This window comes from Girardinichthys multiradiatus, chromosome 8, assembly GCF_021462225.1.
Source record: "Girardinichthys multiradiatus isolate DD_20200921_A chromosome 8, DD_fGirMul_XY1, whole genome shotgun sequence".
In the NCBI taxonomy this organism is placed as follows: Eukaryota; Metazoa; Chordata; class Actinopteri; order Cyprinodontiformes; family Goodeidae; genus Girardinichthys; species Girardinichthys multiradiatus.
The window spans coordinates 39665627-39692912 of record NC_061801.1 but is presented as its reverse complement, the minus strand read 5'-3'; the positions used below and the strand labels follow the sequence as shown (position 1 = coordinate 39692912).

Sequence of the window (27286 nt, the reverse complement as noted above, 5' to 3'; positions counted from 1 at the left end):
GGGAATGTTAAATATTTATTTATTTGCAACTTTGCGGTTTCAGTGAAATGTAAATAATTTTATGATAATTCAAATTGTTAGTTTTCTGTTGTTAAGAAATGTATTGTATAATGCCTACTTTCTTTCTGTCGCCTCACATTAAAAACTATTCTCTTTAGTTTATTATTGTGATGAAAATTCAATTGATTAATATGTTGTTGTGAAACAAGATACCACTATTTTTGTTTTTACTAACTATGCATGAACACCTCTTGTAAGTCAACAATCCAGCTTAAAACTTTAGAAGGGATCCGATGTCATACTCACAGGTTAATGCTACATGCAAAAAGGAATCTATGTTCTTAGGCTTTAAATCATGTGTTTTATTTCCCATTTGGGATTCAGGCACAAATGAGCTTTATCAGAAATATTAGCAATACACGATTAGTGCTATAAAGAATAATGGTTAGGAGGTTACTTAAACTCAATAAGCTTTAAAATTGTAACACTAATGATACATAATGTGGTGGTGTTCCTCAGGGTTCAATGTTAGGACCAAAGTCATTTTAGTTTCATTGGTTTGTTATTTTGAATGCTTTATTTAAATGTGTTTGCAGTTGGTGAAATGTCGGAACTTAAAATGTTTTCATATTGAAATATAAATCTTTTAATTACAAAAGAGATAACTGATCATAATAGACAATGTTCACCTTTTGTTCAGAATAATCTCACTCTGAAAGTTCAGTTTAATTAAATGTTTTATTAAATTTATTAATATACTACTGATAGACAGCTGTCATCTCAAGGCAATTTACAAAACGCATTTCTTTTATATACAAAAATGTACAGTAAATTCCATCTAATCTGAAGTCGATTACACACATTCCCGTTTAATCCTAGATATAAAAAAAACTTCAGTTAAATCATTTTGTTATGCCAGAAGGTAAAACGTTTCTACCCTACATTTACCCTACATTTACCCTACATTTACTGGGGAGAGGGAGGTCTGGGTGTCTGTGCTGAGTAAATGTACTTATATTAAAGGCTGTATTTTAATGTTTCTCAGAGTGAGATCAAGCTGCCACAGTTAAAGAGGAAATTATTTTAAAGTTTAGATTTAAGTTTAAAGGCTGTAATTTATACATTCATGCTCAAAGCTCTTATGTGTTACGTCTTGTTTCTCTCTGTCTCCTAGTGCTTCAACTACTGACCTCTCGGGTGGGTTTGACACCACCGGGGGCTACCTGAGGAAGAGTCCGGACCAGTACAGCTCCAGGGGCAGCATGGAGAGCCTGGACCAAACCCAGTCTCCCCATCATCACCCTGTAATTCAGCAGCAACACCCACTGGGCCACCGCAGCCACTCTGGATCCCACCCGGCTTACTCCTCCTGCCAGCAGCTGTCCTCTGCCAGGTTCATGAAACACCCACCAAAACAAGCCAGCTGTTACTGTTCATGACATGAGGGAAAAACTTTAACTTTAGTTGTAAATCTACCTGCTAAAAGTCCAAGTTATCTCCATCATGGATATTATTTACTCTGGTTTGGTTATTTTTCTGTTGTTTTGTTTTGTTGCCTGGTTTACCTGGTTTTCAATTTAGTTTTGAAGAAGTGCTATTCCTGACTCTTCTCTTTTTTTTATTAGAGATTTTTTTAAATGTGAGAAAACAAATATTTTATAGTCTGGTCCTAGTTTTATTAGGATTAAACACCAAGAAATAAATAATTGACTTAGTTCTTCATTAATCATTAATTTGAGGCAAAACAATCCAGCGCCACAAAGTAGAGACAGATTTGCTCAACAGGAAACAGGAACATGCGATTTTTCTAAAGCATTACAAAATTATTTGCTTTCAAATAAAACAATTTAGCAGTAATCCCAGTCGAGTTTGATCAGTCTGAGGAGAAACCTGAACCTTCATGCCTGTGATTGTGGCTGCTTTCATTTGTGGTATCTTTACACCAATAAGTGACCATTCATTGAAGGAGCTGAAACTAAAGTTACGTATGTAACTACAGTTCTATGAATCCAGGATGACTGCCAGAGGGCACTGAATGTTCCCTTCACGCATGCGCAGTTCGAGTAATCATACCAACAGAGTCACACCTGTGACACCGGATGACTACAGAATCTTCTCGCGGAAGCAAGGATTCTGAGTGTCAGAGAATCTCTGGCGGGATTCATAGAACCGTAGTTACATACGTAACTTTCATTCTATTTCATCCCTACTGATCGCCAGAGGGCGGTGCTGAAAGCAGTGAATGACTAATATCAACCATGTCACGAGGAATCCTGAGCACATACCTCACTGAGAGGCCCAGCGGAGCCTCGCAAAAGAACCTGGCCCAGGGGATGAGGGGCGGCCACATCAACATTGTAGAAGCTTGCAAACGTGCTTGGGGAAGCCCGTGATGCAGCAGCACATATGGCCTCCAGCGGAAACCCCCTCATAGCAGCCCAGGAAGCAGAGACGCTCCTGGTAGAGTGGCCCTTCACACGAACCGGCAGCAGACGGTGTCCTGCACTCTAGGCGTGGCAGATGACATTCACAATCCAGTGGGAGAGACATTGCTTAGAAAGAGGACAACCCAGCCTGAGACCGCCATAGCACAGGAAAAGCTGGTCTGAGCGTCTAACAACTTCAGTGGCAGTAACGTATGCCTCCAGCGCCCGTACTGGGCACAAAAACTCAGACCCATGCGCCGTTGCACCTGACTGAGGCCGAAACCGAGCCAATCTCAATGGCTGGTTACGGTGCAAGCTGGACAACACCTTAGGCACACACGCAGTGTTAGGCCACAAGGCAACACCAGAACTATCTGGACCCCATTGGAGACATGAGGGACTGACAGAAAGAGCATGCAGCTCGCCAACCCTCTTAGCCGAAACAATAGCCAACAAAAAGGCAGTCTTATAAGAGAACCACTTGAGGTCCGCCTGCACCAAAGGCTTGAAAGGGGAGCAGCACAAAGCTTCGAGAACCAAGGGCAGATCCCAATTGGGCACTCTCCGAACCAGCGGCGGGCGCAACCTACGCACACCGCGCAAAAAAAGAGAGGCCATATTGTGGCTCCCCACCGTTCGGTCATCAACAGATGCATGATAACATGAAATTGCTGCGACATATACCTTGAGGGTTGAAGGAGAGCAGCCGTTATCAAGCAGGGACTGGAGAAACTCCAGAATAGTGGGCACCGGACAAGAAACCGGATCTTCATTGCGGCCAGAAGACCACTAAGGAAAAAAGACGCCGTCTGTTGACATACTGCTGACGAGTAGAGGGTGCCCTAGCACTCAATATGGTGCGCCTGACAGGGTCCAAACACCCAGTCAGCCTCCCAGTGGCCATGCCCAAAGCCGGAGACGCCATATCCGTCCCCCCAACTGGGACAGCAGATCCCTCCTGGTTAGAAGACACCATGGGGTGCTGTGACACAGACTCCGAACCACGGCCACGCTGGCCATAACAGGGCCACCAGCAACAACCTGTGGCCCTCTCTGAGAACCCTCCGTAGAGTAGGCCAAACCAGCGAGAGGGGCGGAAAAGCGTACAGGAGAACCCGAGGCCAAGGATGAGCTAGCGCATCCTGGCCCAGTGCGCCTGATACCCCTGTTGTGGAATACCACAGGGGGCAATGAGATGAGTCCTCCGTGGCCAACAGATCCACCTCCGCCTGACCAAAACGGTCCCAGATCATGCACACCACATCGCAGTGAAGGGACCACTCTTCCGGAGCAGGGGCCTGGCGAGAGAGAGAATCCGCGACCTGATTGCGCTCCCCAGGTAAATACCACGCTCGTAGGGTGGATAGATGAAGAGAGGCCCACTCCAGAAGATCCCTGAACACCTCCAGAAGGCGCGCCGATCTGGTGCCTCCCTGATGGTTGATGTGGTAAACGACAGAGGTGTTGTCTGTTCGAACTAGCACATGCCGTCCCTCTAGGTGGGGCAGAAAGCACCTGAGGGCCATGTGTACAGCCCGCAGCTCCAGGACGTTTATGTGTTCGGAGCGCTCCCGCTGATGCCAGAGACCCTGGCTCTCTGTTGCCACACAGCAACCCAGCCCATGGGGTTGGCATCTGTTGTGACCACCTTCCTGCGACACACCACTAACCCCAAAGGGACGCCCTTGGACAAATAAGTCTCGTCTCGCCATGGAGCTAGGCCACAAAGGCAAGTCCACGCCACCGTGAGCCTGCGACGCCTGTGCAACTTGGCGTCCAGGCGAAAGCTGTTGAGCCACCTCTGCAAAGGACGCAGAAGGAGCAAACCCAAGGGCACAACACGAGTGACTGAAGACAGTTTGGCTAGCAGCTGCAGGAAGGTGACGTAGGGAAACCGCCTGCCCAGCCTGAATTGACTGACCAACTGGAGTATGTCGGCCACCCTGAGAACAGATGGACGAGCCCTCATAGTTGTCGAGTCCAAAAGCATCCCAAGAAAAGTGGTTGTCTGGGACGGAAACAGGCAACTCTTCGCCAAGTTGACTTTGAGGCCCTATGGTGACACATGAGCAAGAAAGCGGCACGTATCTTGGATGGCACCTGCCCAAGAAAAGGAGCCAGTCGTCCAGATACGGAAGAATTCTGACTCCGGAGGCCTGCAGAGGAGAGAGGGCCGCTTTCACGCACCGAGTAAACACCCTTGGGGAAAGGGAGAGGCCGAACGGGAGCACCCGGAATTGCCAATGGCAACCCCGACAGGCAAACCTGAGAAAGCAGCGAAGTTCTGCTGCAATAGGCACATGAAAGTAGGCGTCCGTCAGATCTATTGACGTAAACCAGTCTCCCTTCGCAACAGCCTGAAGAACTTCTGACGTCGTAAGCATGTGGAAGGGAAGCACCCTCAGGAACTGATTGAGTCCCCTGAGATCTAAAATGGGGCGAAAACCGCCTGTTTTCTTTGGCGCGACAAAGTACATCGAATAGTAGCCCCTAGGTTGCCGCAGAAGGTCTACAGCCTCGATTGCACCCTTGGCCAGGAGGGCGGAAAGCTCCTGGTCCAGTGCTTGAGATCTCACTGGGTCGGTGATAACGGTCATTTTGGCCCACCGTGAGAAGGGGGGCCGCCATCAGAACTGTAGCCTGTAACCGTGGGTCAAAGTGGCAACCACCCACTGATCCACAGTATGAGCAGCCCAGAAACTGAGCTGCTGATGGGAAATCTCACAGAAATGTCCGACGGCTGGCCCGGTGGCATCATCTTCGACCCCCACTGCCCCTGGGAGCCCTGGGTTGGGGCGACCAGGATCCCCGGGTCTGTCTAACTGGGCGGCGGACTGGCTGACGAAAGTCTCTGCTGGGTCTCTGCCACACCTCTCGGGGATAGAACCCCACAGACCTATCACCATGCTGAGGTGGCGGCCGGGCACTCGGGCTAATGGAAGGACGGCTCGAGCGCTGAGGAGGAAGAGGGGGCATACTCCTTCGGAGGCCAGAAAGCTGCTTGCTAGTCTGGCGCGCCTGAACAGTTCGCTCCAGCGCCTCCACAGCTGCTGATCCGAACACCTCCCCCGGCACGACTGGTACACCCCTGAGGGTCCCACGGCATGCTTCCGTCAGAGGAGACCGTGCCAGCCAGACCTGTCGACGAGCTTGGATGAGAAAAGACATGAAACGGCCGAGCTCTCTGGTCATCAGCGCAAAGGCCTGCAATGCTGCGTCGTTAAACCCCACTGCCGCAGTTGCACCACCAGAGTCCTGAAGGGATGCAGAGAGGGCAAACATAAGATGTGCCATGGAATTGCCAACGCGGCCAGCACGCGCTCCTGCATTGTATGCTTTACACAAGAGATCATCCGTCACCCAACACTGAGTACGTGGGCATCGGACATCAGGACGCAGGGCCTCATCTGGTGATACGATCAGTGAAGCAACAGCGGGTTCAACTGCTGGCATACGGTCCACGCCTGCCTTGACTGACTCGTGCATGGCAGCTAACACTCGGCCATCTGTGGAGAGACGCGACAACGCTCTTGGGTCCCACCAACAGGTGTGCATTTCCCTCAGGTACTCCTCTGATGGAGGGATAGAAAATGGAGTAGGAGCCTGTCCACGCCTGAAAAAGGCACTTCTGGTAGCATACACCTCTCCTGGTGGGAGCCCCAGCTGCAGCTGCCTCAGGGGCATATACATGACCTCCCGCATAGAGCCGTCACTGGGGTCACCAACTGCACTCTGCGAAGAAAATTAGCCAGTCTCAGAGGCTGGGGAGGACTGCGCCTCCTCCTCATCTCTAAATTGAGACGCTGATGCGGCCAGAGACAAAACATCCTCCTCCACAGACAAATCAGTCATGGGTGGGGAAGAGAGCCCAACTCTGTCGACAGCTGCTCAACCAAACAGTTTTAAGGAAGGCTTAACGCCGTGAGTCGAAACGGACCACACGGTCGAGCACACTGGGAAAGGGGGCGAACACCGCTGCCGTCACCAGGTATAGAGCCAATCTAACAGCAGCCAAGCTGCAATAACACCACAGACAGACAGGGCGTCCAGGCAACGGGGAAGCAAAGCTCATACGAACAACAAGCGAGAAGAAATAAGGAACAGAGCCTCAGATGACGTAGGCATATATGGCCTCTGGTCATCCGGTGTCACAGGTGTGACTCTGTTGGTATATTTACTCGAACAAAGGGAACATTCAGTGCTTTCAGCACCGCCCTCTGGTGGTCAGTAGGGATGAAATAGAATAAAATATATAAAAACAAATGTAAAAGAATCTATCAAAGTGAAGTTCTGTATAGCTGGAGGTTTATTTCAATAACAATTTAAAGAGAAAACTGAGTGCCAATTTAATAAGACAGATTAGTTATTTAATTAATTAGCAGTTTTTAGCCTTTCAAATAACTAATTTCAGCTGATTTTAAAATTTGTTAATTATTTTAAAATTAATTAACTTATTAATTAAAAACTGTCTTTTACATTTTGTCTTTTTAAAATGACTCCATCCACATTTAAAATCCTTTCTTTGATTTCATTTTAAATCTGTTTATTGAATTAATTAATTAATTCATTCATTATAAATTAATTAATTAATGTTGGCATTAATTAATTAATGAATGAATGAATTAATACTTTTGCCACATCTGTGAAAAGAACAGGGCGCCGGTGTCAAACCTGCTAATTCCAGTGTTCTCTGGCAAACGGCGGTTCAGCTCCACGGTGCCGGGCCGTGAGCCGACTAGAGGATATTGGGCCCTCAGGCCACCCTCATTAAGTCTTTAAGCCAGTTTCCCGTTGGAGGTCACTTTGTAGGGCTCAGGCTCATCCTGTTCCTCCTTGCACAAAGGAGCAGATACCAGTCCTGCTCATGGGTTAAGGACCTCTGACAGGCCCTGTCCAGCTCTCCTAGAATAACTGCCTGTCTCCTTTAATCTTCTCGATGCTCTTGAGACTGTGCTGGGAGACACAGCAAACCATTAGGCAATAGTACGTATTGATGAACTATCCTGGTGGAGTTGGACTGCCTGTGCAACCTTTGTAGGGTCCAGGTATCGCCTCATGCTACCAGTAGTTGCACCGACCCTGGTCAAATGTAAAACTACTGAAAATCAGTCAAAAAAATGAGGAGGGAGAAACTGTCTGTGGCCTCCACCTGCAGAACCCCTCTTGTTTTTGGGGTCGTCTCAGTGTTGCCCCTTCAGGGCACCTGTTGTTAATTGCATTAACACCAAACCAGCTGACACTGATTAACCACCTCCTCTACTACTGAACTGACGAGATCAATATTCCAGGAGGAAAGCCGACTTGATATTATACTCTGATTAAAAAGTGTTCTTCTAATTTTTTGAGCTGTGTACTTTGCTGATCACAAGTTGGACACCTTTTTGCGTTCCAGGTCCTCAAATAGCATTGACCACCTGCACAGCAAGCGAGACTCCGCCTATTCCTCCTTCTCTACCAGTTCCAGTATTCCAGAGTACCTTGCCTCAACACCTTCATTCAGTCCAGAGCGCTCCTATTCTCTGGAAACCGTCCCTCAGAGAGCAGGAGGAAGTGCAGAGATGCTCCAGGCTGACATACGATATGTCCGGACTGTTTATGATGCCCAGCAGGGTCTGTCTCAAGAGCATGAGCTAAACTCCTCCAGAGGCGGGGCGAGATCTGGGCCAGGAAGAGATCACCAAGGTACACTTTCTATTTCTTAAAAAGTTTTCTAAAAGGACCTTTTTCTTGTACTTATAACATATTTTTGTCAATGCTGCAGGTTCAGTTGGTGGGGTCTGTTACCGCGGTGCAAACGGTAGCAACGCCAGTGGCAGCAACTGCAGTGGCGTACCAGCTTCAAACAGACACAGCGTGGGACCAATATGGGGACAGGCAGCCAGTCGCAACTCCTTCGAGAGCCTGAAGGGGGCACCAGCTCCGCCAAGGCGCAGCGACAGCTATGCCGCCATCAGGAACCACGAGAGGCCAAACTCCTGGTCCAGTCTGGACCACGCCCGATCACTACGGTGAGTAGCGTCTGGTAAACATCTTTTCACACAGAAGCAGACTATCGAGTTACGTAAAAAGTAACTAAAACTAAAAATTAGTTTGTTCCACTCAACATATAGGGACAGATCCAACTTTTAAAACCAAAAAACATAGTTATTAATGACTAATGATGTGGTCTGTATAATAAACTCCAATAACAGTTGAAGGTTCCTGTGAAAGCAGATGACTACATGTATGAAATCAAACGTTCAGATAATTTATTTTATCTATGGCATTGTGTGTTACGCAGGACTCTGCAGAAAGGCTCCTGGCATCACTCCAGCGGTCCCGTTGCCACAGGTAGCTGACAGATTCATCCTAGAGTAAAAAATTTTTTTTCGTGTTTTGCTTCCGAACAGACAGAAGTTCTTGTAGTATAGTGGTTTTGATCAGTAGTTTTCCAGGCTTTCTAAATATCTCTTAGAGTTAATCATTGATCTGCCATTGCGTGAAGGAGCGAAAAGGTCCACAAGGAAACTTAGAAATTCGTCTCGCCAAAGAACCAGAAGGATTGTACCCCTGGAGTCCCTTCAGGAAGTCCTACAAAATGCTTTGGGTCATAATGTGCAACCATCAGTCGCCATTTTTCTAAAACACATGCATCCTTTAATGGTCACATACTGGACTGAAATTGAGCTGCCAAAGTCCAAAAAAGACCTTTTATAGATCTTCAGAAAGCCTGGAGAACTTCATATTAATACGGATTAAAAAGATAACAACAGGGGCTGATGGTGTAGTGGTTAAGCGCGCAACCATGTACAGAGGCCACAGTCCTTGAAGCTGCCGTCCCGGGTTCGAGTCCCGGACCCGGCAACATTTACCGAATGTCTCCCCCTCTCTCTACCCCTCTTTCCTGTCTACCTACTGTCAAAAATAAAGGAAAAACAAATACAGTTTCAGTTTATAAAGTTTGAGGAATCATGAGAAAACTGATAAACACTGATGTCTTACCTTGGTTTTAGCTAAAGGATCATATGGCATAGATGGTCAGCTGCATACTGTGATAGAGAAGAGTCCAGAGAGCAGTCCCACCATAAAGCCCAGACAGGGCGGAGGGTTCTCCCAGCCCCCGTCCCCTACTGGACCCTTCTCAGGTTCCGCAGCTACCACCTCCCCGCCCAGCCGCCTTATTCTTCCTGCCAGCTTGTACCCGGTTCCCCAGCCTGAGCCTCAGTATGCGCAGACACCAAGCTCTGGTCCGGGTCCTGGTCCGTCTGGAGTCTACACAGCCCTGACCACGGAGAGCAGCCGGCAGCAGGGGGTCAGGAATGAGGTTGTGAGGGATGAAAGGATGTCAGCCACAGAAAATGGCCACCAAAGTATCAGTTCTTCAGTGCATTCCTGCTCCTCCTATTCAGGACCTGGCTCTTCACAGCTCAGGTCTCGAGTGTCTGAGGCGGACAGGTGACGTTTGGCTTTATTTACTGTCTTAAATGGAGTAGAGACAGCCTCCCTGGTATTTCCAGGTTGGATAATTAATAATGTTTTCTTGTTTTTAGATGTTTCTGCTCATGTTAAATAAGTCTTGTCTTTTTAGTTGGTACCAACAACAAGAGTCCAACACTGAAACCCATAAACCACATGTAAAAACTACTGGAAGTAGATCTGAGGGTCCGACTGGAGCCCAAAGACCTTACAAAAACCATGGACCTTACAGTCAGAACTTCAATGAATCCCAAGGACAACAACAAGAACACAACCACGAATTCAGAATTACCCCAGTCCACTCAGTCCCAGATCTTAGGACCTTGTCCTCACAGGAGAGGAGTGACCCCAGAGACAAGAGCCGGTACGGTACAGGAACATCCTGCTGCTGGATTTATTGGATCTTTTCCTGTAAATCATTCATTTTGATGTCGTTCTTCTCTTCATTCAGACAAAGAGACCAGCCCAGCGTTCATTCAGAACTACCCGGATCTTCCAGGGTAGCCCAGGGCCAGGTGTTACCCACTGCAGGCCCTACCTCCATCCCGCAGCCATCTGCCTGCCACTTCAGCGACTCAGTAGCTCCTCAGTACCAGTCCGGTAACCACAGAGAGTCGGACAAGGACAGTGAGCACCCTCTGACCCGCCTGGAGATCGCTCTCGCTGAGGTCCAGTGCTGCGCCAGCCCCAACACCCAGGACACCAGTAGCACCCACAGTCCGGCCCGCAGTCTCTCCGTTTTGGAAAAAGTCAGTCACTTTGAGCGTCGAAAAGCTGGGGGAAAACAGCGCAGCTACAGCACCAACTCTTACAGCAAAGCTTTTCATCTAGGGGTAAGTCACACAAACTTCCCACCATCTTCTCGTTACATCCTTTAACTGAGCAGTTAATGCTTTTTACCAGATTGGACCCACCGGTCCTCTCATAATGCATGGCTATCTGAGCTGTCTATATTTCCTGCACTTCAAACTTACATAAACTGGATTTCTGCAGCTATATTTTACAAATTCACTGCTTTATATTATCTTATTTCGATTCAGATGACCGACGAAGGTCGCAGTTTCCCATGTGGAGCAGAAGACCTTAGAAATATGCTAGAAAGGAGCACAAAAGGGACCAAACCCCACAGGACAATGAGTTACAGAGGAGGCAGCAACGAATACATGAAACACAGGTAAGAAAGTCTGAATTGACAGATAAAAGCAAGTTCAGCTGTGTGGATTTAACAAAAACTGAACCAGGTTTTAGGAGCTGTGCTGCTTGCTGCTTCCACAGTATTTAGGAAGTAAAGTATCATTTAGGTGCTGCTGATCAAATGCACTGATTGACTGATCTTCATCAAGCTTGTCAACCTCTATAAAGGCAGGTGCTTTGGCAGATTGCTGGTCAGAACCATACAGAAAGGTGGAAAAACATAAGCAATGACCCTAGAGAAGCAACTGCTGCAGCCCATCAATCTCAAAAGGGTTATAAGGCCATTTACAAACAGTTTGAAATCAATCATTCTACACAGAGAAGATACTTTTATAAGTTAAAAACATCTCAGACAGCAGCCAGTCTTCCCAGAAGTGGACATCCCAGCAGATTCAAACCAAGGTCAAAGCATGAAGCTCAGAAAAAAGACAAAAAACCCAAGAGCTCCATTCCTGACTCTACAGGCCTCAGTTAGCAGGTTAAAGTTAATTACAGGACAAGAAAATATTTATGGTTAAGAACCAGGGTTTACATTGTGTCTTTAAACAACCAGTCACAATGCAAAATCAGAAGGCAAGTAAAACATTATTTTAATAAAATAATATTTTAAAATAACATTTGTCATAACATTAAAACACAAAACAGAACAAATGAACTAGCCTCACGGCTTAGAGGCCTGTTCGCATCAGCTGTGCTGTTAGCTTGCTAGCACTCAAACAGTTCAACTTTTAGCAACACACACAAAAGCAATATAAACATATATAATATAATACAAACAATGTTTAGATTCTTCATTCTAAACTAATTTTATCTGCTCAAAAATCGCCTCTTACACGAACAGTTCTGATGAACAGGAGGATAGGAGGTCCAAAGGGCATTGGGGTGTGTAGCGAAGGTGGCACTGGGTTGGTGTTTGGACCGGCAAGCAGAAAGGTGTGCATGCAGCGGTTCTTATATGTCCTCTCAGGCAGGGAGCAAGGAAGCCGCTTCACTTCACGTGATTAGAGACACCGTCACGTCTGGGCAAATCTCTGGCTCAGATTCCTTTTCTGCGGTCGCTCAAAAAGAAAGTTTTAAGACAAGAATGTCTTAATTGCCCATTTAGCACAAACACAGGGCGCTTGAAAAACAGATGGTAGTCAACCCTGGACCCTATTTTGAAGAATTCATATTACCAGCAAGTGAGACATTAACAAGTGGATCTGAATGAAGCACAAGACTTCAGAAACACTTTTCTTTAGACAGATGCGCCCAACATAGAAATATGTGGCACTGATATAAAACATCATATTGGAGCAAACCAAGCACAGCCTATCAGTGCAAAAACAACATACACTGTCAAGCACTGAGTTTGGGGGCTGATGATCCACTGGATAAGAGAAACTTGCAGTTATTGAGTTCCTCATAAGCTCCTCTGTGTACTAAAGTATTTTAAAGTCAAAAGGGATTTAATTTCTTCAAAAGCTGTAGCTTGGACCAAATTGGCCCATCAGCAGGACAGTGATCCCAAAAACACCAGCAGATCTACAGCAAAATGACTGAAAATCAAAAGAATTAAGGTTGAAATGTCGAGGTGGGACCTTCAGGTACAAGGATCTGCAAACCTCCATGAACTAAAGCAACATTTGAAAGAAGAGTGGAGATAAATTATTCATGACGTGAGGGATTGATAAAATCAGCCAATAAATGACTGCAGTTATTGCTGCTGAGGATGGTTCTACGGCTTGTTGGATCATGGGGTGTAGTTTTCACAGATTTCTTCTGGCTTTTGATACTACTGTTGATCTCAGATTATATTTATCTAATCTTAAGACCATTTATGGTCTGATAGGTAAAGCCTTATAAGAGTTGCACTTACTTTCTAGAAGTAGTTTAACCGTGTCTATAAGTATGCATCCAACAAATCAAGTCACAAAAGGCGGTTAAATTACTTCTGTTTGGCCTGCAGGACTCCCGTCGATCCTATTTCAGCCCTGCAGAGAAGCCGCAGCAGCTTCCAACTGGACGGATCAAAATATGGAGACATCAGCAAGAACCTTCCCTGGCGACATGAACTCCAGGAGATAATGGACCCCCTGGAGGACACAACCTCAAACAGGTCAGAGTGCTCACAGAGATCAGAGTCCCCCAACAGGTTTATGTTCTTGTCCTGATGCTGGGCACGTCTCTCAACAGATCCTACAGGGATTCTGTGAAAGACGCCCAGCCTCACGTCCTTCGCTCCACTTCATTCAGACTGAAAGAGCTAAGCTCCTCAGTCAGCTCTCCATCTTCTGGTGTTCCTCTTCCTGTCATCTCCTCCAGCAGTCCTCAGGCTTTCCCCGTCTCTGCTAAATACAACTCACTAGAGAAAAAAGGCCCAAAAACCAAGCCCAAACCCCAGGGCGTTGTCATCACTCAGCAGCCACCAGCCACTTCCCCTCATACCCCAAAGGAGAGGCATGTAGTCAGCCCTGACAATGGATGCCAGAGTCCGCCACCCCTCCCTAGCGTCCCACCAGTCGGGCCCCCTCCTGTGACAAGGATCTGTGGCCGCAAGCGTCTGACAGCAGACCAGAAGAAACGTTCGTATTCAGAACCTGAGAACATGAACGAAGTTGGAGTTTCAGATCCACAAACCACTGCCCTCTTCCGGCGTAGAGGAGGTATAAAGACCTCAGTCAAGTTCTTATTGCATTGGTGTGTGTTTCATTGTCTAATCTATTCCGGTCTTCCAGAAACTAGTGTAGCAGACCGTCGGAAGATGTTTGAACTTGCATCAAGGCATGTTGGTGCCCCTCAGAGTGCCATGTCAAGGTCTGATATGCGGCAAGTTCGCCAAGACGCTCTTGTTGAGTATGTGGAGAGGAAGCGAGGAGTTAGGAGGGAAGAGGGAGGACACAGGAGTGGATCAAGGCCTCGCAGCGCTTATCTGCAGCCTGAACAGGGCTACCAAACAGGTTAGTGTAGGTGGGGGATATCTCATTTGGTTCCTCGTGTTGTTCTGCATCTTTTTTGTTGTGTCCCTGCTCCAACACATCTGAATAAAATAGTTTAATTATGTCCTCAATATGTCATTAAGTTCTGCGGAGACCTGTTAATGACACGTTGTCGTCTTCTCCTGTTGATCAGACACCTGCAGCCTCTCCTCCACCTACAGCCTACTCTCCGTTCAGGACACGGACCCAGATCAGAGCATCCTTTCTGGAGAGGGCAGCCTCTGCTCAACCCTTACTCCTGGACCTGATCTGCGGAGCCTTCAGTCCAACCTTTTCTACCCAGGCAGGGTGACCACACCCAGACCTCCAGCTCAACCAATACCTGGGTAGCCAATCTCTAGCACCTGCATTATCTAACTGGTTTTTAGTTGCTACCAAGTGCAGTTAGTGGGATGCAGGTTTATCATTTCCTGACTCTGGTGGATCTTTTCTTGCATGAACTTCATAACTCGTTCTCATGGTGTGTCTTCTCTCAGTTCTTCTTCTAGTTCCAGTCTTGATCTTCATACCCAAACCGGCCAGGATCTGAACCCTGAAGCAGGAATCAACAGAAATAGTCAGTCTATGAACAACGACTCAAACAGAGGCCAAGACCAGCAGACTGCTGAGCCTCAACACCAGCCTGGACTGTCTGAGAAGCTCAACGAGGCTTTGCAGAGGGCCGGGCCGGTTCACAGGTCTGGCAGGTCGGCCTCTGCTGAGGATCTCCTGGAGCGTTTGGAAAAGGAATACTCACCTCAACACATTCGCTCTCGCTCATCCCCAACTGCAGAGAAACTCGACCAGGTAATCCTGAACTATATCCAGGGACGTACGAAAATGATTGGAGCAAGAAGACTCCATGCTAAGACTCTGCAGATAAAACTCACAGACCTATATTGAGTTGCACTGACAGATCGTTTGTGTTTTAGAACTTACTTTCAGGTGATGTCAAGATGTTCGGCCTCTTCTTTTCCGAATCTGGACGCTGTGCTCTGGCTGCAGACAGGTGCAGCACATCTGCATTCATACAACATTCACACAAACCGCTGTCAGGTTAAACATGGTGTCGTCTTAGCCTTTGACCGTCACCTTTTGAACATGTCTACACCTGATTTCAGCCCACTTCTGCCCACTACTCTTTTAATAACCAGAAATAAATTGAGAAAAATACATTTTAACAGTTTTTGGGATATTGAAACAAATGTAAAACATCAAGTTAATTGAATACTAGTAAAAAACAAGATAAATATGAACCTCTAAACTCATAATACAACCTGGTTCAACAGGTACTCTGTCCATAACACAGTAGGGACATTTTAGACTTTTTGTAAGTATCCTGAAGGCAGTACATAAGAACCGCGCTATTGCATATTGCTACTGATGTAGACGGTCGGCTTGTCTGTGCTTTAGGTTGTTTGTTGGTTTAAGACCAACTATGAAACCATTTGTTCTGCTGCTCATGTCAGAGTCAGCCATAGAGGAGTAAAAGGGCAGATTAAGGAATGAAGGGACAACACTGGAAGAACTTTGTGAAAAGAAAGTTAGATGATGAGATTAATAAAGACAAATAACGATGAGGAAACATCCTGTAGGGAAAGATAAGGAAAAGATAAGCAACTGAGGAATTCAAGTTAGTTTAAGGAGGAGAAGATAAGAATAAAGTAGCTTAAAACAGAAGAGGGGTGAAAAAGGAAGGCAAGAAAAGAGAAGGATAGAGGAAGATGGTATAAATATAAATTTAGCTTTTTATTTTGTTGACCGCAGCATCTCTTTTTATCTAACTAGTTCTGAATTAGAAGTTGTTCAAGCCTCTCAAACAGAATTGTTCACATCTCTCTAAAGAAATCCATCACCTAAAGGGAGGTGAGGTGTTCCACAGGGATGAGTGCTGGCCTCCCTTCTGTTCTGTTTTTACATGATTTGTCTCAGCTAACAGAGACCAACATGTTACTTAGAAAATCAGTTCAAGCACGAGTAGAAAGACCCAAGAAGAAAAAATTAAATAATGGTTAAATGCATCAATGGTCTTTTGGTCTTCACATTATCATTATGCTTCACATAGTTAAACCCTAGGTAGTTTTTAGGGGCCACAGAAAAGAATTTGTTCTCTAGGAATAAAATGACTGAAGAACATAAATGGCTGGTAGAGTTAGATGGAAGACAGAAAATAAAGAGTAGTGAGATATATAGAAGCCTATTGCAGTTTTAATTTAACCATTGATCTTACCTCTAATTATAAACATACTTAGATTGTTGTAGGCCTGATCTGATACTTAGATATAAACTGTAATTAACATTACAAAGTTTTTATTTTTTTATGTCTTTTTCTCTCTCAGACCTGCAGACATCCATGCATCAGAGGGCCTTATTTCTCCCGAGGCATCCCAGTACAATGAGAGCACTCTCCAGTCTGCAGTGTCTTCTCAAGGTGAGCGGTTTTTAAGAGCGCTTCTGTTTTAAAGACAGCTACACTGTGCAAACATGTCCAGACTAAAACTGCCATAGATTTGAATTAGGCGTCTTTTAGATGTCCAAATCCCAATTAAGTAATAAATGTTTGCATTTAGTTAAGATTATGATGAATAAATCAATGCAGCAGATGAGGGGCTGAAACTCAAAAACATTTAACATCCAAATGAGCTAATCAGCTACACAACTGTGATGGAATGATATGTAGTATGAAATCCATTGATTCATTAAAGCCAGTGATTCCCTGCTGAGGAATCGCTGCCAAGAATTCAGTTCTTAATTTTTTGAAAAAAACATCTCTGTTCATCCATCCATCCATCATTTTCTCATCTTACCATCCGTCCAATCCTCAGTCCGCCCGTCCATTTATCCGTCCAACACTTTCCAGCTCATTCTTGGGGATCCTAAGGCATTCCAGGGTCAGTGGGGATTCTTTATAAGACCCCTAGTGGATATTTAATGATTAATATTGGAATCTAGATGCAACTGGATTAATGTGAACCTTCTTTTATTAATCCAAATACTATAAGACATCTGTTATATGTCTTTGTACCCAAACAGCTGTCTACTATCCAAGTATTTGTGATACTTTCATGGTCTCATTAGTGCGTTTTTCCCTTTTCTAAATAATTTCTCTCAAAATTATCACTCAAACCTTTTTCTCCTCTGGTCCTAGACATCTCTCACCCTCCCGTCACTCATAGGGAGCGGCAGAGGAGTGTCGAACGTCTCGGAGCCTACAGCACCTCCACCTTGGCGGCCTCTGTCGGTCTTCCCTTCCCCTTCTCTCCTGCTGGGAATCAACAGGACAGCGGCGCTGCTGAGTGGGAAGCCAATGAGAGGCTGAGCCAGGCCAACCTGGATGCCATTACTTTCTCGGAAATCCGGCAGACCAGTGATGGAGAAAGCAGGATGAATGCCACTGGTGGAAACAGCGACAGACTGACGAGACACAGTCTGTGCGACACCAGAGTTTCAGGTGAAACCGTGAAGGATGGACACAGAAGCAGAACCTTCAGTTTAGAGTTGACAGGAGGTCATTCTGCAGAAAATACCAAACCAGCTTCACCAGTCACATCAGCACCACCACCATACAGGAAGCCCAGTGGGAACTCCACCTCCTCCCATCTGTCCGTCCATCCACACCTGTCCTCTCTGAGAATCTCTGAATCCAGCCTCTTCGGCTCCTTTGAGCAACAGCAGCTGCAGACATCAACAGGAAACCTTCAGGAGATTTTGGATGAGGTCTTCTACCACAATTCTCCTCCTCCTCCTCCACCTCTAACATCACCAATTAAGGAGACAAACATCATGGAGGACTTCCCTCCTCCTCCACCACCACCACCACCACCACCTCCAACTGAGATGGAAGCTGAACATCCGTCGTTAGAAAGGTTGGTTCCCAAGCGTTCCTGCATCTACATTCATTATTAAAGCATTCCTAACTGCTTCTCCTCTTTTTCTCCACCAATAGCTCTAATTCAGATATGATAAACAACTCTATTCCCATCCTGAAGTCTTCAGTTCAGTGCTCTCTTCCACTGAAGCCACAGCCGTCCAGCTCCATCGCCACTTCCACCGCGGCCGAGGACGTCCTTGTCTTCGAGTACCAGCCGCTACCCAAGAGGGAAAAGACACCCGAGGAGCTGAGAGTGGAGGCGTTGGCTTGTCAGCTGGTTCGTAGTTCGGCTCCACGCTCTTTTCAAACATAGATACAGTGACACAATGCAAAAAACCTGAATCGCCACGGTTAGATTTAGGGAGAAAATATTCAGAAAATGATGATTGAAGACTGATCAGGTTGTATGAAAATTCTTACTGCACAAACAAGGAGTTTTCCACAAAGTTTCGGAGTTGAGGCCAGAGCTTTGTGAAGGCTGTTCCAGAAGCTTAATGTAATTCTGCTTCATCCAATCCAAAACCAGTTTGGTTGCTTGTTTGGGATCCATGTCCAGCTGGAATCCTCAACTGGGTCAACTTTTCAACCATCTAGCTGTTGGTTTGAGGTAACTTTAAAGAATTTGGAGATGGTGTTTACTTGCCTTCCTCCATCCCCTTTATGTAATGCACCGGTACCACTGGCAGTGAAACAGCCCCACAGCATGATGCTGCCACCGCCATCCTTGACAGTGTCTTGGATTTAAATGCCTCACCTTGACTCCTCCAAACACTCTTCTTCCTTCATCTTTTAACCTAAAACTTTGCTCCATGCAGCATCTCCCTCATTCATGCGTGCACCTACAAATTTCAATCCAGCTTGAAGGTGCTGATTTTGGATCAAGACCTTCTTTTTTGGTCCACACCCTCTCAGTCTGTGGTGATGTAAAACTGGCTTCACTGCATACAGGGACCCTGGAGTTCGAGTGGTTTCCAGTTTATGTGAGGCTTGAGCCTTGGAGGTTCCTGGGTTGTTCCTGATCATTTTAAGCAAATTTCTTTCCTTTAAGGTTAACTGTTTGAGTCAGATTGCTGAAACATGGACAAAACTTGAAATGTTCTCCGTAATGCTTCTTTTATGTATATTTTTACTTTCTTCTAACTCTATTTTATTTTCCTGTTGCTTAGGTGGCACAGGATCCCTCTCTGGCGCCCCTGCTGGACACTTGGAGTGAATGCACTGTGAAGCTAATGGAGGAGATGTTTTCAAACAGTAGCCTGACTGGTGAAGCACTGAGGGAGCGCAGAGGCAGTTCACTTGCAGCTGAAAGGTAATTTAAATATGATAAATGTATAATATCTATTTTTTTTCCTTCTGCGGAACTAGTGGCTTTTATTTTTGTTATTTTTCCAAAGTAGGCAGACAGGAAGTGGGGTGGAGAAAGGGGGAAGGCATGCAGCATAGGTCTCTGGGGTCGGGATTCGAACACAGAACCTGGGTCAAGGACTAAGGCTTCTGTATGTGGGTTGCATGCTCTACCGCTACACCACGCGCCCCAAGTTAATCTTTTTGAAATAGAAGTTTTAACATGAACTTTCAAATTAAGGTTGATGTAAATTCTTTCAAATATTGGTTTAAACATTCCAAGGAGTTTGTTTAAAAGGGACTTTCAAACTAAAGCTTACTTAGGCTCTGTCGTCAGTTAGATTGTTACACAAGTTGGTTCAAAATTCAGAACAAAGCTTTTGTATCTTAGTTTTTCAGGCAGAAGCTGGTTCAGCGCCCTGCTTTCTGAGGTTTCTATGTAGGACAGGAGGTCATAAGGTGTTTACTTCTCCTGAAGACCCGCAGACTGAGCTGTTTACAACTGAACTTAATAAGAAACATTGGAGAAGAAAAGAAACATTTATCACTTTGTTCGCTGACTGACTCCTTGTCTTATCACTGCTGAAGAAGTGGAGGAGGGACGTTGAGGACCTGGAAAGTCAGCAACATGTTGAGCTGAATTCCCTCTCATCGGAAACAACAACAATCAATTAGGAGTCAAAACGGACTCGGTTTTTAATTTTGTGTTTTCAAATTAGTGATTAAATGTGCGCAAATGTGTTTTTCAGTGTTTTAAGAAACAATACTGTAAGTCTGCACTATGGCATGAGGGGTGTAATACTGTCAGGCTGAGCGATGAGGTAACCTGGAGGTCACAATGTGTTTTTCTTGGCTGGCTGTCAGAGTTAGACGGAGGTGACTTCATCAGGAAAGACAGGAGATACCAGACTAACCTGATCATTGCTTCCCAGCAGCCGAACATCAGCCTTCAGCCTCAGTGTTTCATTAAAACAAGGATACAGTTTGACCTGAAAATGACCACAGATCAGAGCCAATCATTTTACCTAGTTAAACTAGTTAATGCAGACAAAGAACTGGTTGACACTGACATCTAGTGGCCAGGTGGTATAACTGCACCATTTTTATCCATGGATACATTAACACGTAGATAAAATAAGTGCCCCCTGAACCTAATAACTGGTTGTTCCACCCTTGGCAGCAACACCTGCAGTCAAGCATTTGCAATGACTGACAATTGGCGCTCTTATCTTTGCAGAATTGTTGTAATTCAGCCACACTGAAGGGTTTTCAGGCATGAACGGGCTTTTTAAGGTCCCTCCACAGCATCTCAATCAGATTCAGGTCCGGACTTGGACTACACTTTTCCAAAGTCTTCATTATGTTTGTCTTAAGCCATTCAGAGGAGGATTTGCTGGTGTGTTTTGGATCATTGTCCTGCTGCAGAACCCAAGTGTGTCTCAGCTTTAGGTCACGAACAGGTAGCTGGACATTCTCCTTCAGGATGTTTTGGGAGACAGCAGAATTCATGGGTCCATTTACCACACCAGGTCTTCCAGGTCATGAGGCAGCAGATTAGCCCCAGACCATCACCCTACCTCTACTATGTTTTACTGCAGGTATGATGTTCCTTTTCTAAAACGTTGTGTCATTGTTAAACCAGATGTAATACGGGACACACTAGGGTAGCACAATATATCGTGAACATATCATCATTATATCAGTTTGTGCAATATTCATAACGCAGTGGACTGATAGGAGTGAGTGAGCTATTGATGGGCTCTTGGAGTAATTTTTGTAGGTCAGCAACTCCTGGGAAGGTTCTCCACTGTTCCATGTTTTCTCCATTAGAGATGGAGATGATGGTTCTCATTGTGGTTCTCTGGAGTCCCAAAGTCTTAGATATGGCTTCCTCTTAAAGCCCTTTCCACAATGATAGAGTTCAGTGAATTAGTTTCTCATTCATTCTTGAATTCTCCTGGATCGCAGCAGGATGTCTGGCCTTTGAGGATCTTCTGGTTTACTCCACTTTGTCGGGCAGGTTCTGTTTCAGTGTTTTGTTGATTAAGAAAAGGCGTGGCTGTAATCAGGCCTGGGTGTGGCTCGAGAAATGTGACCCAACGCAGGAGGGTTTTCACTTTTCCACAGAGGGCCAGGTTGGTTTGGTTTTCTTCTCCTTCCTGTTCTCCTTCTTGGACACCTTCATTTAAACAGTGAATTTTGTGATGACTTTTTCTCTGTCTAATATTTAAATTGTTTTGATGATCTGAAACATTAAAGTGTGACAAATGTGCTTATATATGCATTTATTTCAGAATTAATTTAATTATTTCAGCACATCATGACGTCAGCATTACCTATTAACGTCAGGGGGCGGGTCTAACACTGCTATAGACCAGGCGATTGGTCCACACTTGATTTGATCTGTGGGTAAACCAATCAGATATTAGAGGATATTTCTTGAGCCTTATTGAATTTTTTTCACAATGCAAATGTAAAATAATTAATACTGTAATAATAATATATATTTTTTATCAAAAGAATAGTTCATGTTTTGTTTTTTTATTTTAATAATTACATTTAATTAGAGTTATAGTTTTGACATGTAATTAATTAATTGTTGTATTGGCTCTCTTTTATTTTATTTATTAAAACTTTAGTGAAATAATAACATATTTGAAATGTATTTAACCACTTATTTATAAATTGGACTGTTGCACTTTTTTGGCAATAAAAAATAATTAATTTATTTAGATTCAAGATATATTTCAGGGTTTGTTTGTTTTTTCCGTTCTGTGACAAAAATCCAAATTTATTGTGTGATAAATTGTCAACAAATAAGTATTATTTACCAGAAAATAACCTGCAGTTGTGTGGAATTTAAATCAACAACAGGAAATGACATTTGCAATTAGTCTTTCTAGCTTTCTAGATGTATTTATGTAATAATTCTGGTTATTTTCTGGATTGTTGATCAGTTGTTTTCATTCCCAAGGATCCGGGCTGATCTCTGTGATCTGGACCAAAGCAAGGAGACTGATGTGGATGATGAAGAGAAAGACCTAAACATCACGAAGGTAAACTTTCCAACAACACACCAAACACCAGACTAAATAAAATAAAAGACTAAGACAACATATAATGGAAATGGATGAATAGAATTAAAAGCCAGCAGATGTAGATGTTGTTAAAAGAGTCTGTCCAACTTGCAGGAACAGATTTTGGAGTCTAAAAGTGAGCAGGAATAACAAATAAATTCAGAACCCAGCAAGTTCTGGATGAAAACGTTGGACAAAGAAATCCGTTCCCTCAGATTAGGAGACCAACAGATTTAAGATAACAATGAATTTATGAGCAGCCAGATGCTGCTGATCTGGAAAAGACCGAACAAACATGGCTTGGAGAGTCATAAGTCAAAAGCAAATCAGACATGAACTTTGGACTAAGCTTCAGAAACCAGTGTAACAGTCTTAAAATCTATTATGTTCGTGCCAAACACCTCATGTCAAGCATGGTGTTGGAGGGCTGATGGTGCAGGCTTGCTATGCAGCTGCAGGACCTGAGCACCTGCTAGTCATCCATGAACTCCTTTATATGCCAACGTATTCTAGAGTCAAATGAAGGACATTAAGGACCATATAGTGCTGCTAAAGGTGGTTCAACAACCCTCCAAACCCTGCGGTGGACTTAGTTTTCCCATCACTGTAGATCTAAGCGAGAAAACAGATGAATGCTCACAGTTCTCTACGTCTCAGACTGAGAGGTAGAGTTCTTTTATTTACATCTGTGTATATTTTTCCACCAGACACCAGCTGTTCTCCAAAGATAGGTGTCATCTGTGCTCTTCTCCACCAGGTGAAGCTCTGTCAGGCCCTGCAGAAGAGCGTGGATGCCCTGCAGCGTGAGAAGCAGGCTCTGTGTGAGGAGCAGAGGCATCACCAGGCTCTTGGTGCCAGCATCGAGGCGCTGATCCAAGAACACCTCAAAACCAATGAGAAGGAGAAGTACAGCATTTTCATTGGTAAGAAACCTGCCAGTAGACCTGGTATGATCATCACTTCAACCAGCAACCTGGGGGGGTGGGGGGTGGGGGGGGGGGTCTGACTCTCAGGTGATCTGCTTGTTGTTGTCTGCAGGAGATCTGGAGCGAATCGTGAACCTGTTGCTGTCTCTGTGCAGCCGCCTGTCAAGGGTTGACAAGTCTTTGATTTCTCTAGAGAGAGACGAGTTGATGACTGAGGACGCAGCTGAGGAGAGGGTGAGATATACGGCAGGCCATCGTTGCATATAATCAAACTACATTCCTGCTTAGAATGACATTTTTGCTAGTGGAAAATGAAACAAAGATATCTATTTCAGCCTGATCAGCCAGTCCAAAACTGAAAATATTGATGTTTTACTGTTCAGTGAACACACCTTACTTCCAGGTAACGCTGATAACCACACTCTTCAGTGTGGGGTGGTTACTGAGTGAAGAAGACTTAGAGTTAGTTGTTTTCAGTGTCACTGAGGTGTTTGAAATTAGGTCAAAGGGAAGCACAGACATGTAAGAGACTATTTAAAAGGAAACTGTCTGCGGTTCATTCAGGCTTTGGGAGGGCGAGAGAGAGCAAGACTTTACACTTATAAAGCTTTCAGCTGGTCTTTCATAGAACGTTCTGGAGAACATTGACAGCTTTTTGGTAATCTTAGAGTTAAGGTAAGGGTCTACATTACTTAGGGAATACACACAGAGACTGCTGTTGTAGGAATGCTAATATCTAATATCAGTTAGATTTAAGTAGATTTAACTAAGATCAGATGCATTGCTTTAAAAAAAGTGAAATTGTGTTTTACAGAAACTGCTCTCAGACAAACACCCAGCATCGTGTCACCTTTAATCCTAATGTAAATAATTAATGACTGCTCACTGCAGGAGGGCTAGAGGAAATATTTTTAATGCTGCTTTTATTACAGCCCCTAAAGGAAAGTCCTAATCAGCAAGTGAACGTTTTTTAAAAAAACAGGTGATTTCAAGTTGGCCACAAAATCCTGATTGGTGCATCCATAATATCAGTAGGATGGTACATATAGTATCTATATAAGACAGTATACAGAGTGATTTCTATCATATATACATTTATAATATCAATAATTTACCTATAGATAATTGGTATTTCTATAAACATGAAAGAGAAAAGTCGCATTATTTATCTTAGGAAGTCTTCGTTGTTCTTTTTAACTCGGAAGAACCTAATTATAGATATCTGCTTTGAAGACACTGTCTGACTATTATATGAAAAAACAGCGTGCCATACTGAACCAGACTACATGCATCAACCCTGCAGAACTGCAAAAATGTTATAAGGGCCACATTAGGGAGGGATGCTACCAGAAGTGCATTCAGCTCATCCGGATGTTTGCAGACTCCTGCAGGACCTTCTGTTTATTTTTACAACTCGTACTGCAGGATAGACGAGAATCTAAAGGTCCTAAAATATTTGCACAGTTCTGCGGCCAGTAGAGTAAACAATGAGCTCAGTTGAAGTTCTGAATATCTCAGGTTAAATTTATACTCGGTTTAAGAGATCAGTTTGAACGGAAACTGTAGTTTCGGTAGAATGTAACAAATCTCTAACATAAATATGGTAATGTAAGTAGATTTAAACATATAGAAATCTCTCATTTCAATAGGCATTCAACTGAAATATTCTACTCAAAACAAATTATGATATAAAATGTTTCTGGAAGAACGTAATTGGACCAAATAAGACACATTATTATAAATATGAAGGGCAATTAAACTGCACACACTGGAAAAAGATCAGACTTCTGAAATTAGATTAAAGCCATTAAAGTGTAGATACACAACCGAGATTATCAGCTGGATCATCAACACAAGTTTAAATGGTTGATTTATGGTCTGAATATCGACACTTTTAGTTTTTCTTTAGAAGGCATAAAAAAGAATTACATTTAGTTGTTAATATAAAGTCAGGTAAAAAACAGAAACATAATTTATCTCAGTGAGATTATAAATATAGATCTCTACTGGCAATTTGATCAGTAATATGAGGAACCAGAACCAATGAGGTGGACCCAGCTAGACGCTTTGAATCCTTACTGAAACTGGGGAACCAGGTGAGAACATTTCTTCTGGGTGCCACTAGAGGGAGCCCATTTAACACCCAGTATATGTGGAACCAGAGAAATGAGCAAAAAGCGGCTGATTTTATCTCAAATATTATTTTAAAAAGAAGCAAAACAGTGGTAATAACACTGACATCAAAAACAATGTTAGGAATGATATCAATTCAGAGGTGTTGTAATATTTATTTTATATATATTTCTTTAATTTTGTCTTGAAATATTCCATTTTCGGCTGATCCAACTCTGGCTCATCTCTTGATTCTTTTTACATCAAATGATTCAAAGCTCAAAAATAAAAACAGTTCCTCTGAAAATTGGAACTGGACTGAACCCGAGTACAAAAGAAGCCAAAGGCCAAAGAAAAGCTCTAGGAATATTTTGAACCCACATGAGGTAACAGATATTTTCTTGCTCCTCCTCCTCCTCAGGACTCCCTTCATCACAAACGTTCTCTGCTCCTTCGTCAAACCGAAGACGCCCGGGAGCTGAAGGAGAACCTGGACCGGCGGCAGTGTGTGGTCAACGCCATTCTGTCCAGCTACCTCACTGAAGCACAACTCCAGGACTACCGCCACTTTGTCAGCGCCAAACCCTCGCTTCTGATTCGCCAGCGGCACCTGGATGACCTCATCCGGCAGCGGGAGGAGCAGCTGACCCGACTAACTGAGAGCATGCCGACGGAGGCTGGTGGTTGGTCGCCAGGATCAGCATCATCTTCTACGACCCCAGGCCCCGGTCACTCCGTCAGGTCCACCACTGTGACATCACTGTGATGTTAAGAGAACATACTCCCTAAAAACTCAAACTGACGGAGCTTCAGGTCTGACCTTCTAAACCCCATGTACATGTACAGCCAACCTCGAGAAAAATGAACTGCACCAAAACGTATAGGACTGAGTTGTTATTTCAGGAACTTTGAAGCACAGCAGAGGAGCGTCTGTAATCACCACCACCATGTTGAACTGTAACACTGCCACCGCTGTCTGTCTGTACGCAGCTTGTTGCACTTTGTAGCAGTCTGACCACTGTTTTCACTCTCAATCAACGACTTCATGGCTGAAAGCTCACATCCCAGCAGCAGGAACAACTGAACCCTTTGTGCTTTTCAAAGATTTGCCGCCGCACACTGATGTTCCATATGTTTTACAACAATTATCATAACCTCTAAAAAATAATTCTGGTCCATTTTGAAGTAAACAAAATAACATGAAGAATTATAAAGGAAAACGGTTCCCAAAGATATTTAATTTTGGACAATGTGAAACCCTGAACACAGGTTGTTTACCTCTAAGAGGCTTTTCCATGTTCCAGAAAATCTCAGACTTGTCCTAGAAAAACAAAGAACAGCGACTGACTAGTTGAAATTCTCCTCCATGTCCCTCCAGCTGTGAAAATGTGTTTCAGAGAAGCAACACGACTCCTTATTTAATCTCCGCCTGAAGTTTTTGTCCAATAAAAGCACTTTTTCAGCTTATCCCGCTTTTGTTTCCGGTGTTCCTTGGAAAGCTGAAACACTTGGATTTATAAATGGGTTGGTTAACCTTATTTAAATCATGTTTTATTCACCTTTTTATTGATGTTGGTTTTAACTCAACTTAGATTTAAATGCAGCATCAACATATCTCAGCATCCTGGTGGTAGCTTAATAAAGACTTTAGAACTAAATTAATGATGGATTATTATCAGAGAAATAAAGATTGATGATCAACAAAATAAGAACCAGAAAATGCTGAGATGCTGTTTGGAGCTTTAATCACAATTTAAGCTCCAGACAAACGGTCACTGACAGAAAAATAAAGATTTCACTCTTGAAACTCTTGAACCGTGAGTCTCAGAACCTTCTCGTGGGTCCAAGTGTATATTTTTATGTGTCTGCAGTGTTTTATGTGGGAGAACTGACAGGTTAAAGGCCGCCTTTAATTACAGTTTAA

The 27286-nt window shown here is 44.2% G+C and overlaps 1 protein-coding gene across 3 annotated transcripts in view; it reads left to right on the top strand.

Annotated features, from left to right (window-relative positions):
• shroom3 (shroom family member 3) overlaps window positions 1-26829 on the top strand; it is a 79232-nt gene extending 52403 nt beyond the window's left edge. For all 3 annotated transcript variants that reach the window (XM_047371997.1, XM_047371998.1, XM_047371999.1), the window contains 22 exons: window positions 1175-1393; window positions 7819-8108; window positions 8188-8434; window positions 8707-8756; window positions 9419-9860; window positions 9994-10245; window positions 10333-10714; window positions 10922-11055; window positions 13024-13173; window positions 13251-13720; window positions 13793-14014; window positions 14187-14379; window positions 14530-14839; window positions 14965-15041; window positions 16372-16463; window positions 17181-17898; window positions 17979-18180; window positions 19070-19212; window positions 22222-22303; window positions 23082-23247; window positions 23363-23484; window positions 25784-26829. In XM_047371997.1, coding sequence (XP_047227953.1) covers window positions 1175-1393; window positions 7819-8108; window positions 8188-8434; window positions 8707-8756; window positions 9419-9860; window positions 9994-10245; window positions 10333-10714; window positions 10922-11055; window positions 13024-13173; window positions 13251-13720; window positions 13793-14014; window positions 14187-14379; window positions 14530-14839; window positions 14965-15041; window positions 16372-16463; window positions 17181-17898; window positions 17979-18180; window positions 19070-19212; window positions 22222-22303; window positions 23082-23247; window positions 23363-23484; window positions 25784-26128 — 5308 coding nt within the window. In that variant the 3' untranslated portion in view covers window positions 26129-26829. The remainder of the gene's footprint in view (window positions 1-1174; window positions 1394-7818; window positions 8109-8187; window positions 8435-8706; window positions 8757-9418; window positions 9861-9993; window positions 10246-10332; window positions 10715-10921; window positions 11056-13023; window positions 13174-13250; window positions 13721-13792; window positions 14015-14186; window positions 14380-14529; window positions 14840-14964; window positions 15042-16371; window positions 16464-17180; window positions 17899-17978; window positions 18181-19069; window positions 19213-22221; window positions 22304-23081; window positions 23248-23362; window positions 23485-25783) is intronic.
• Window positions 26830-27286: the final 457 nt, after the last annotated feature.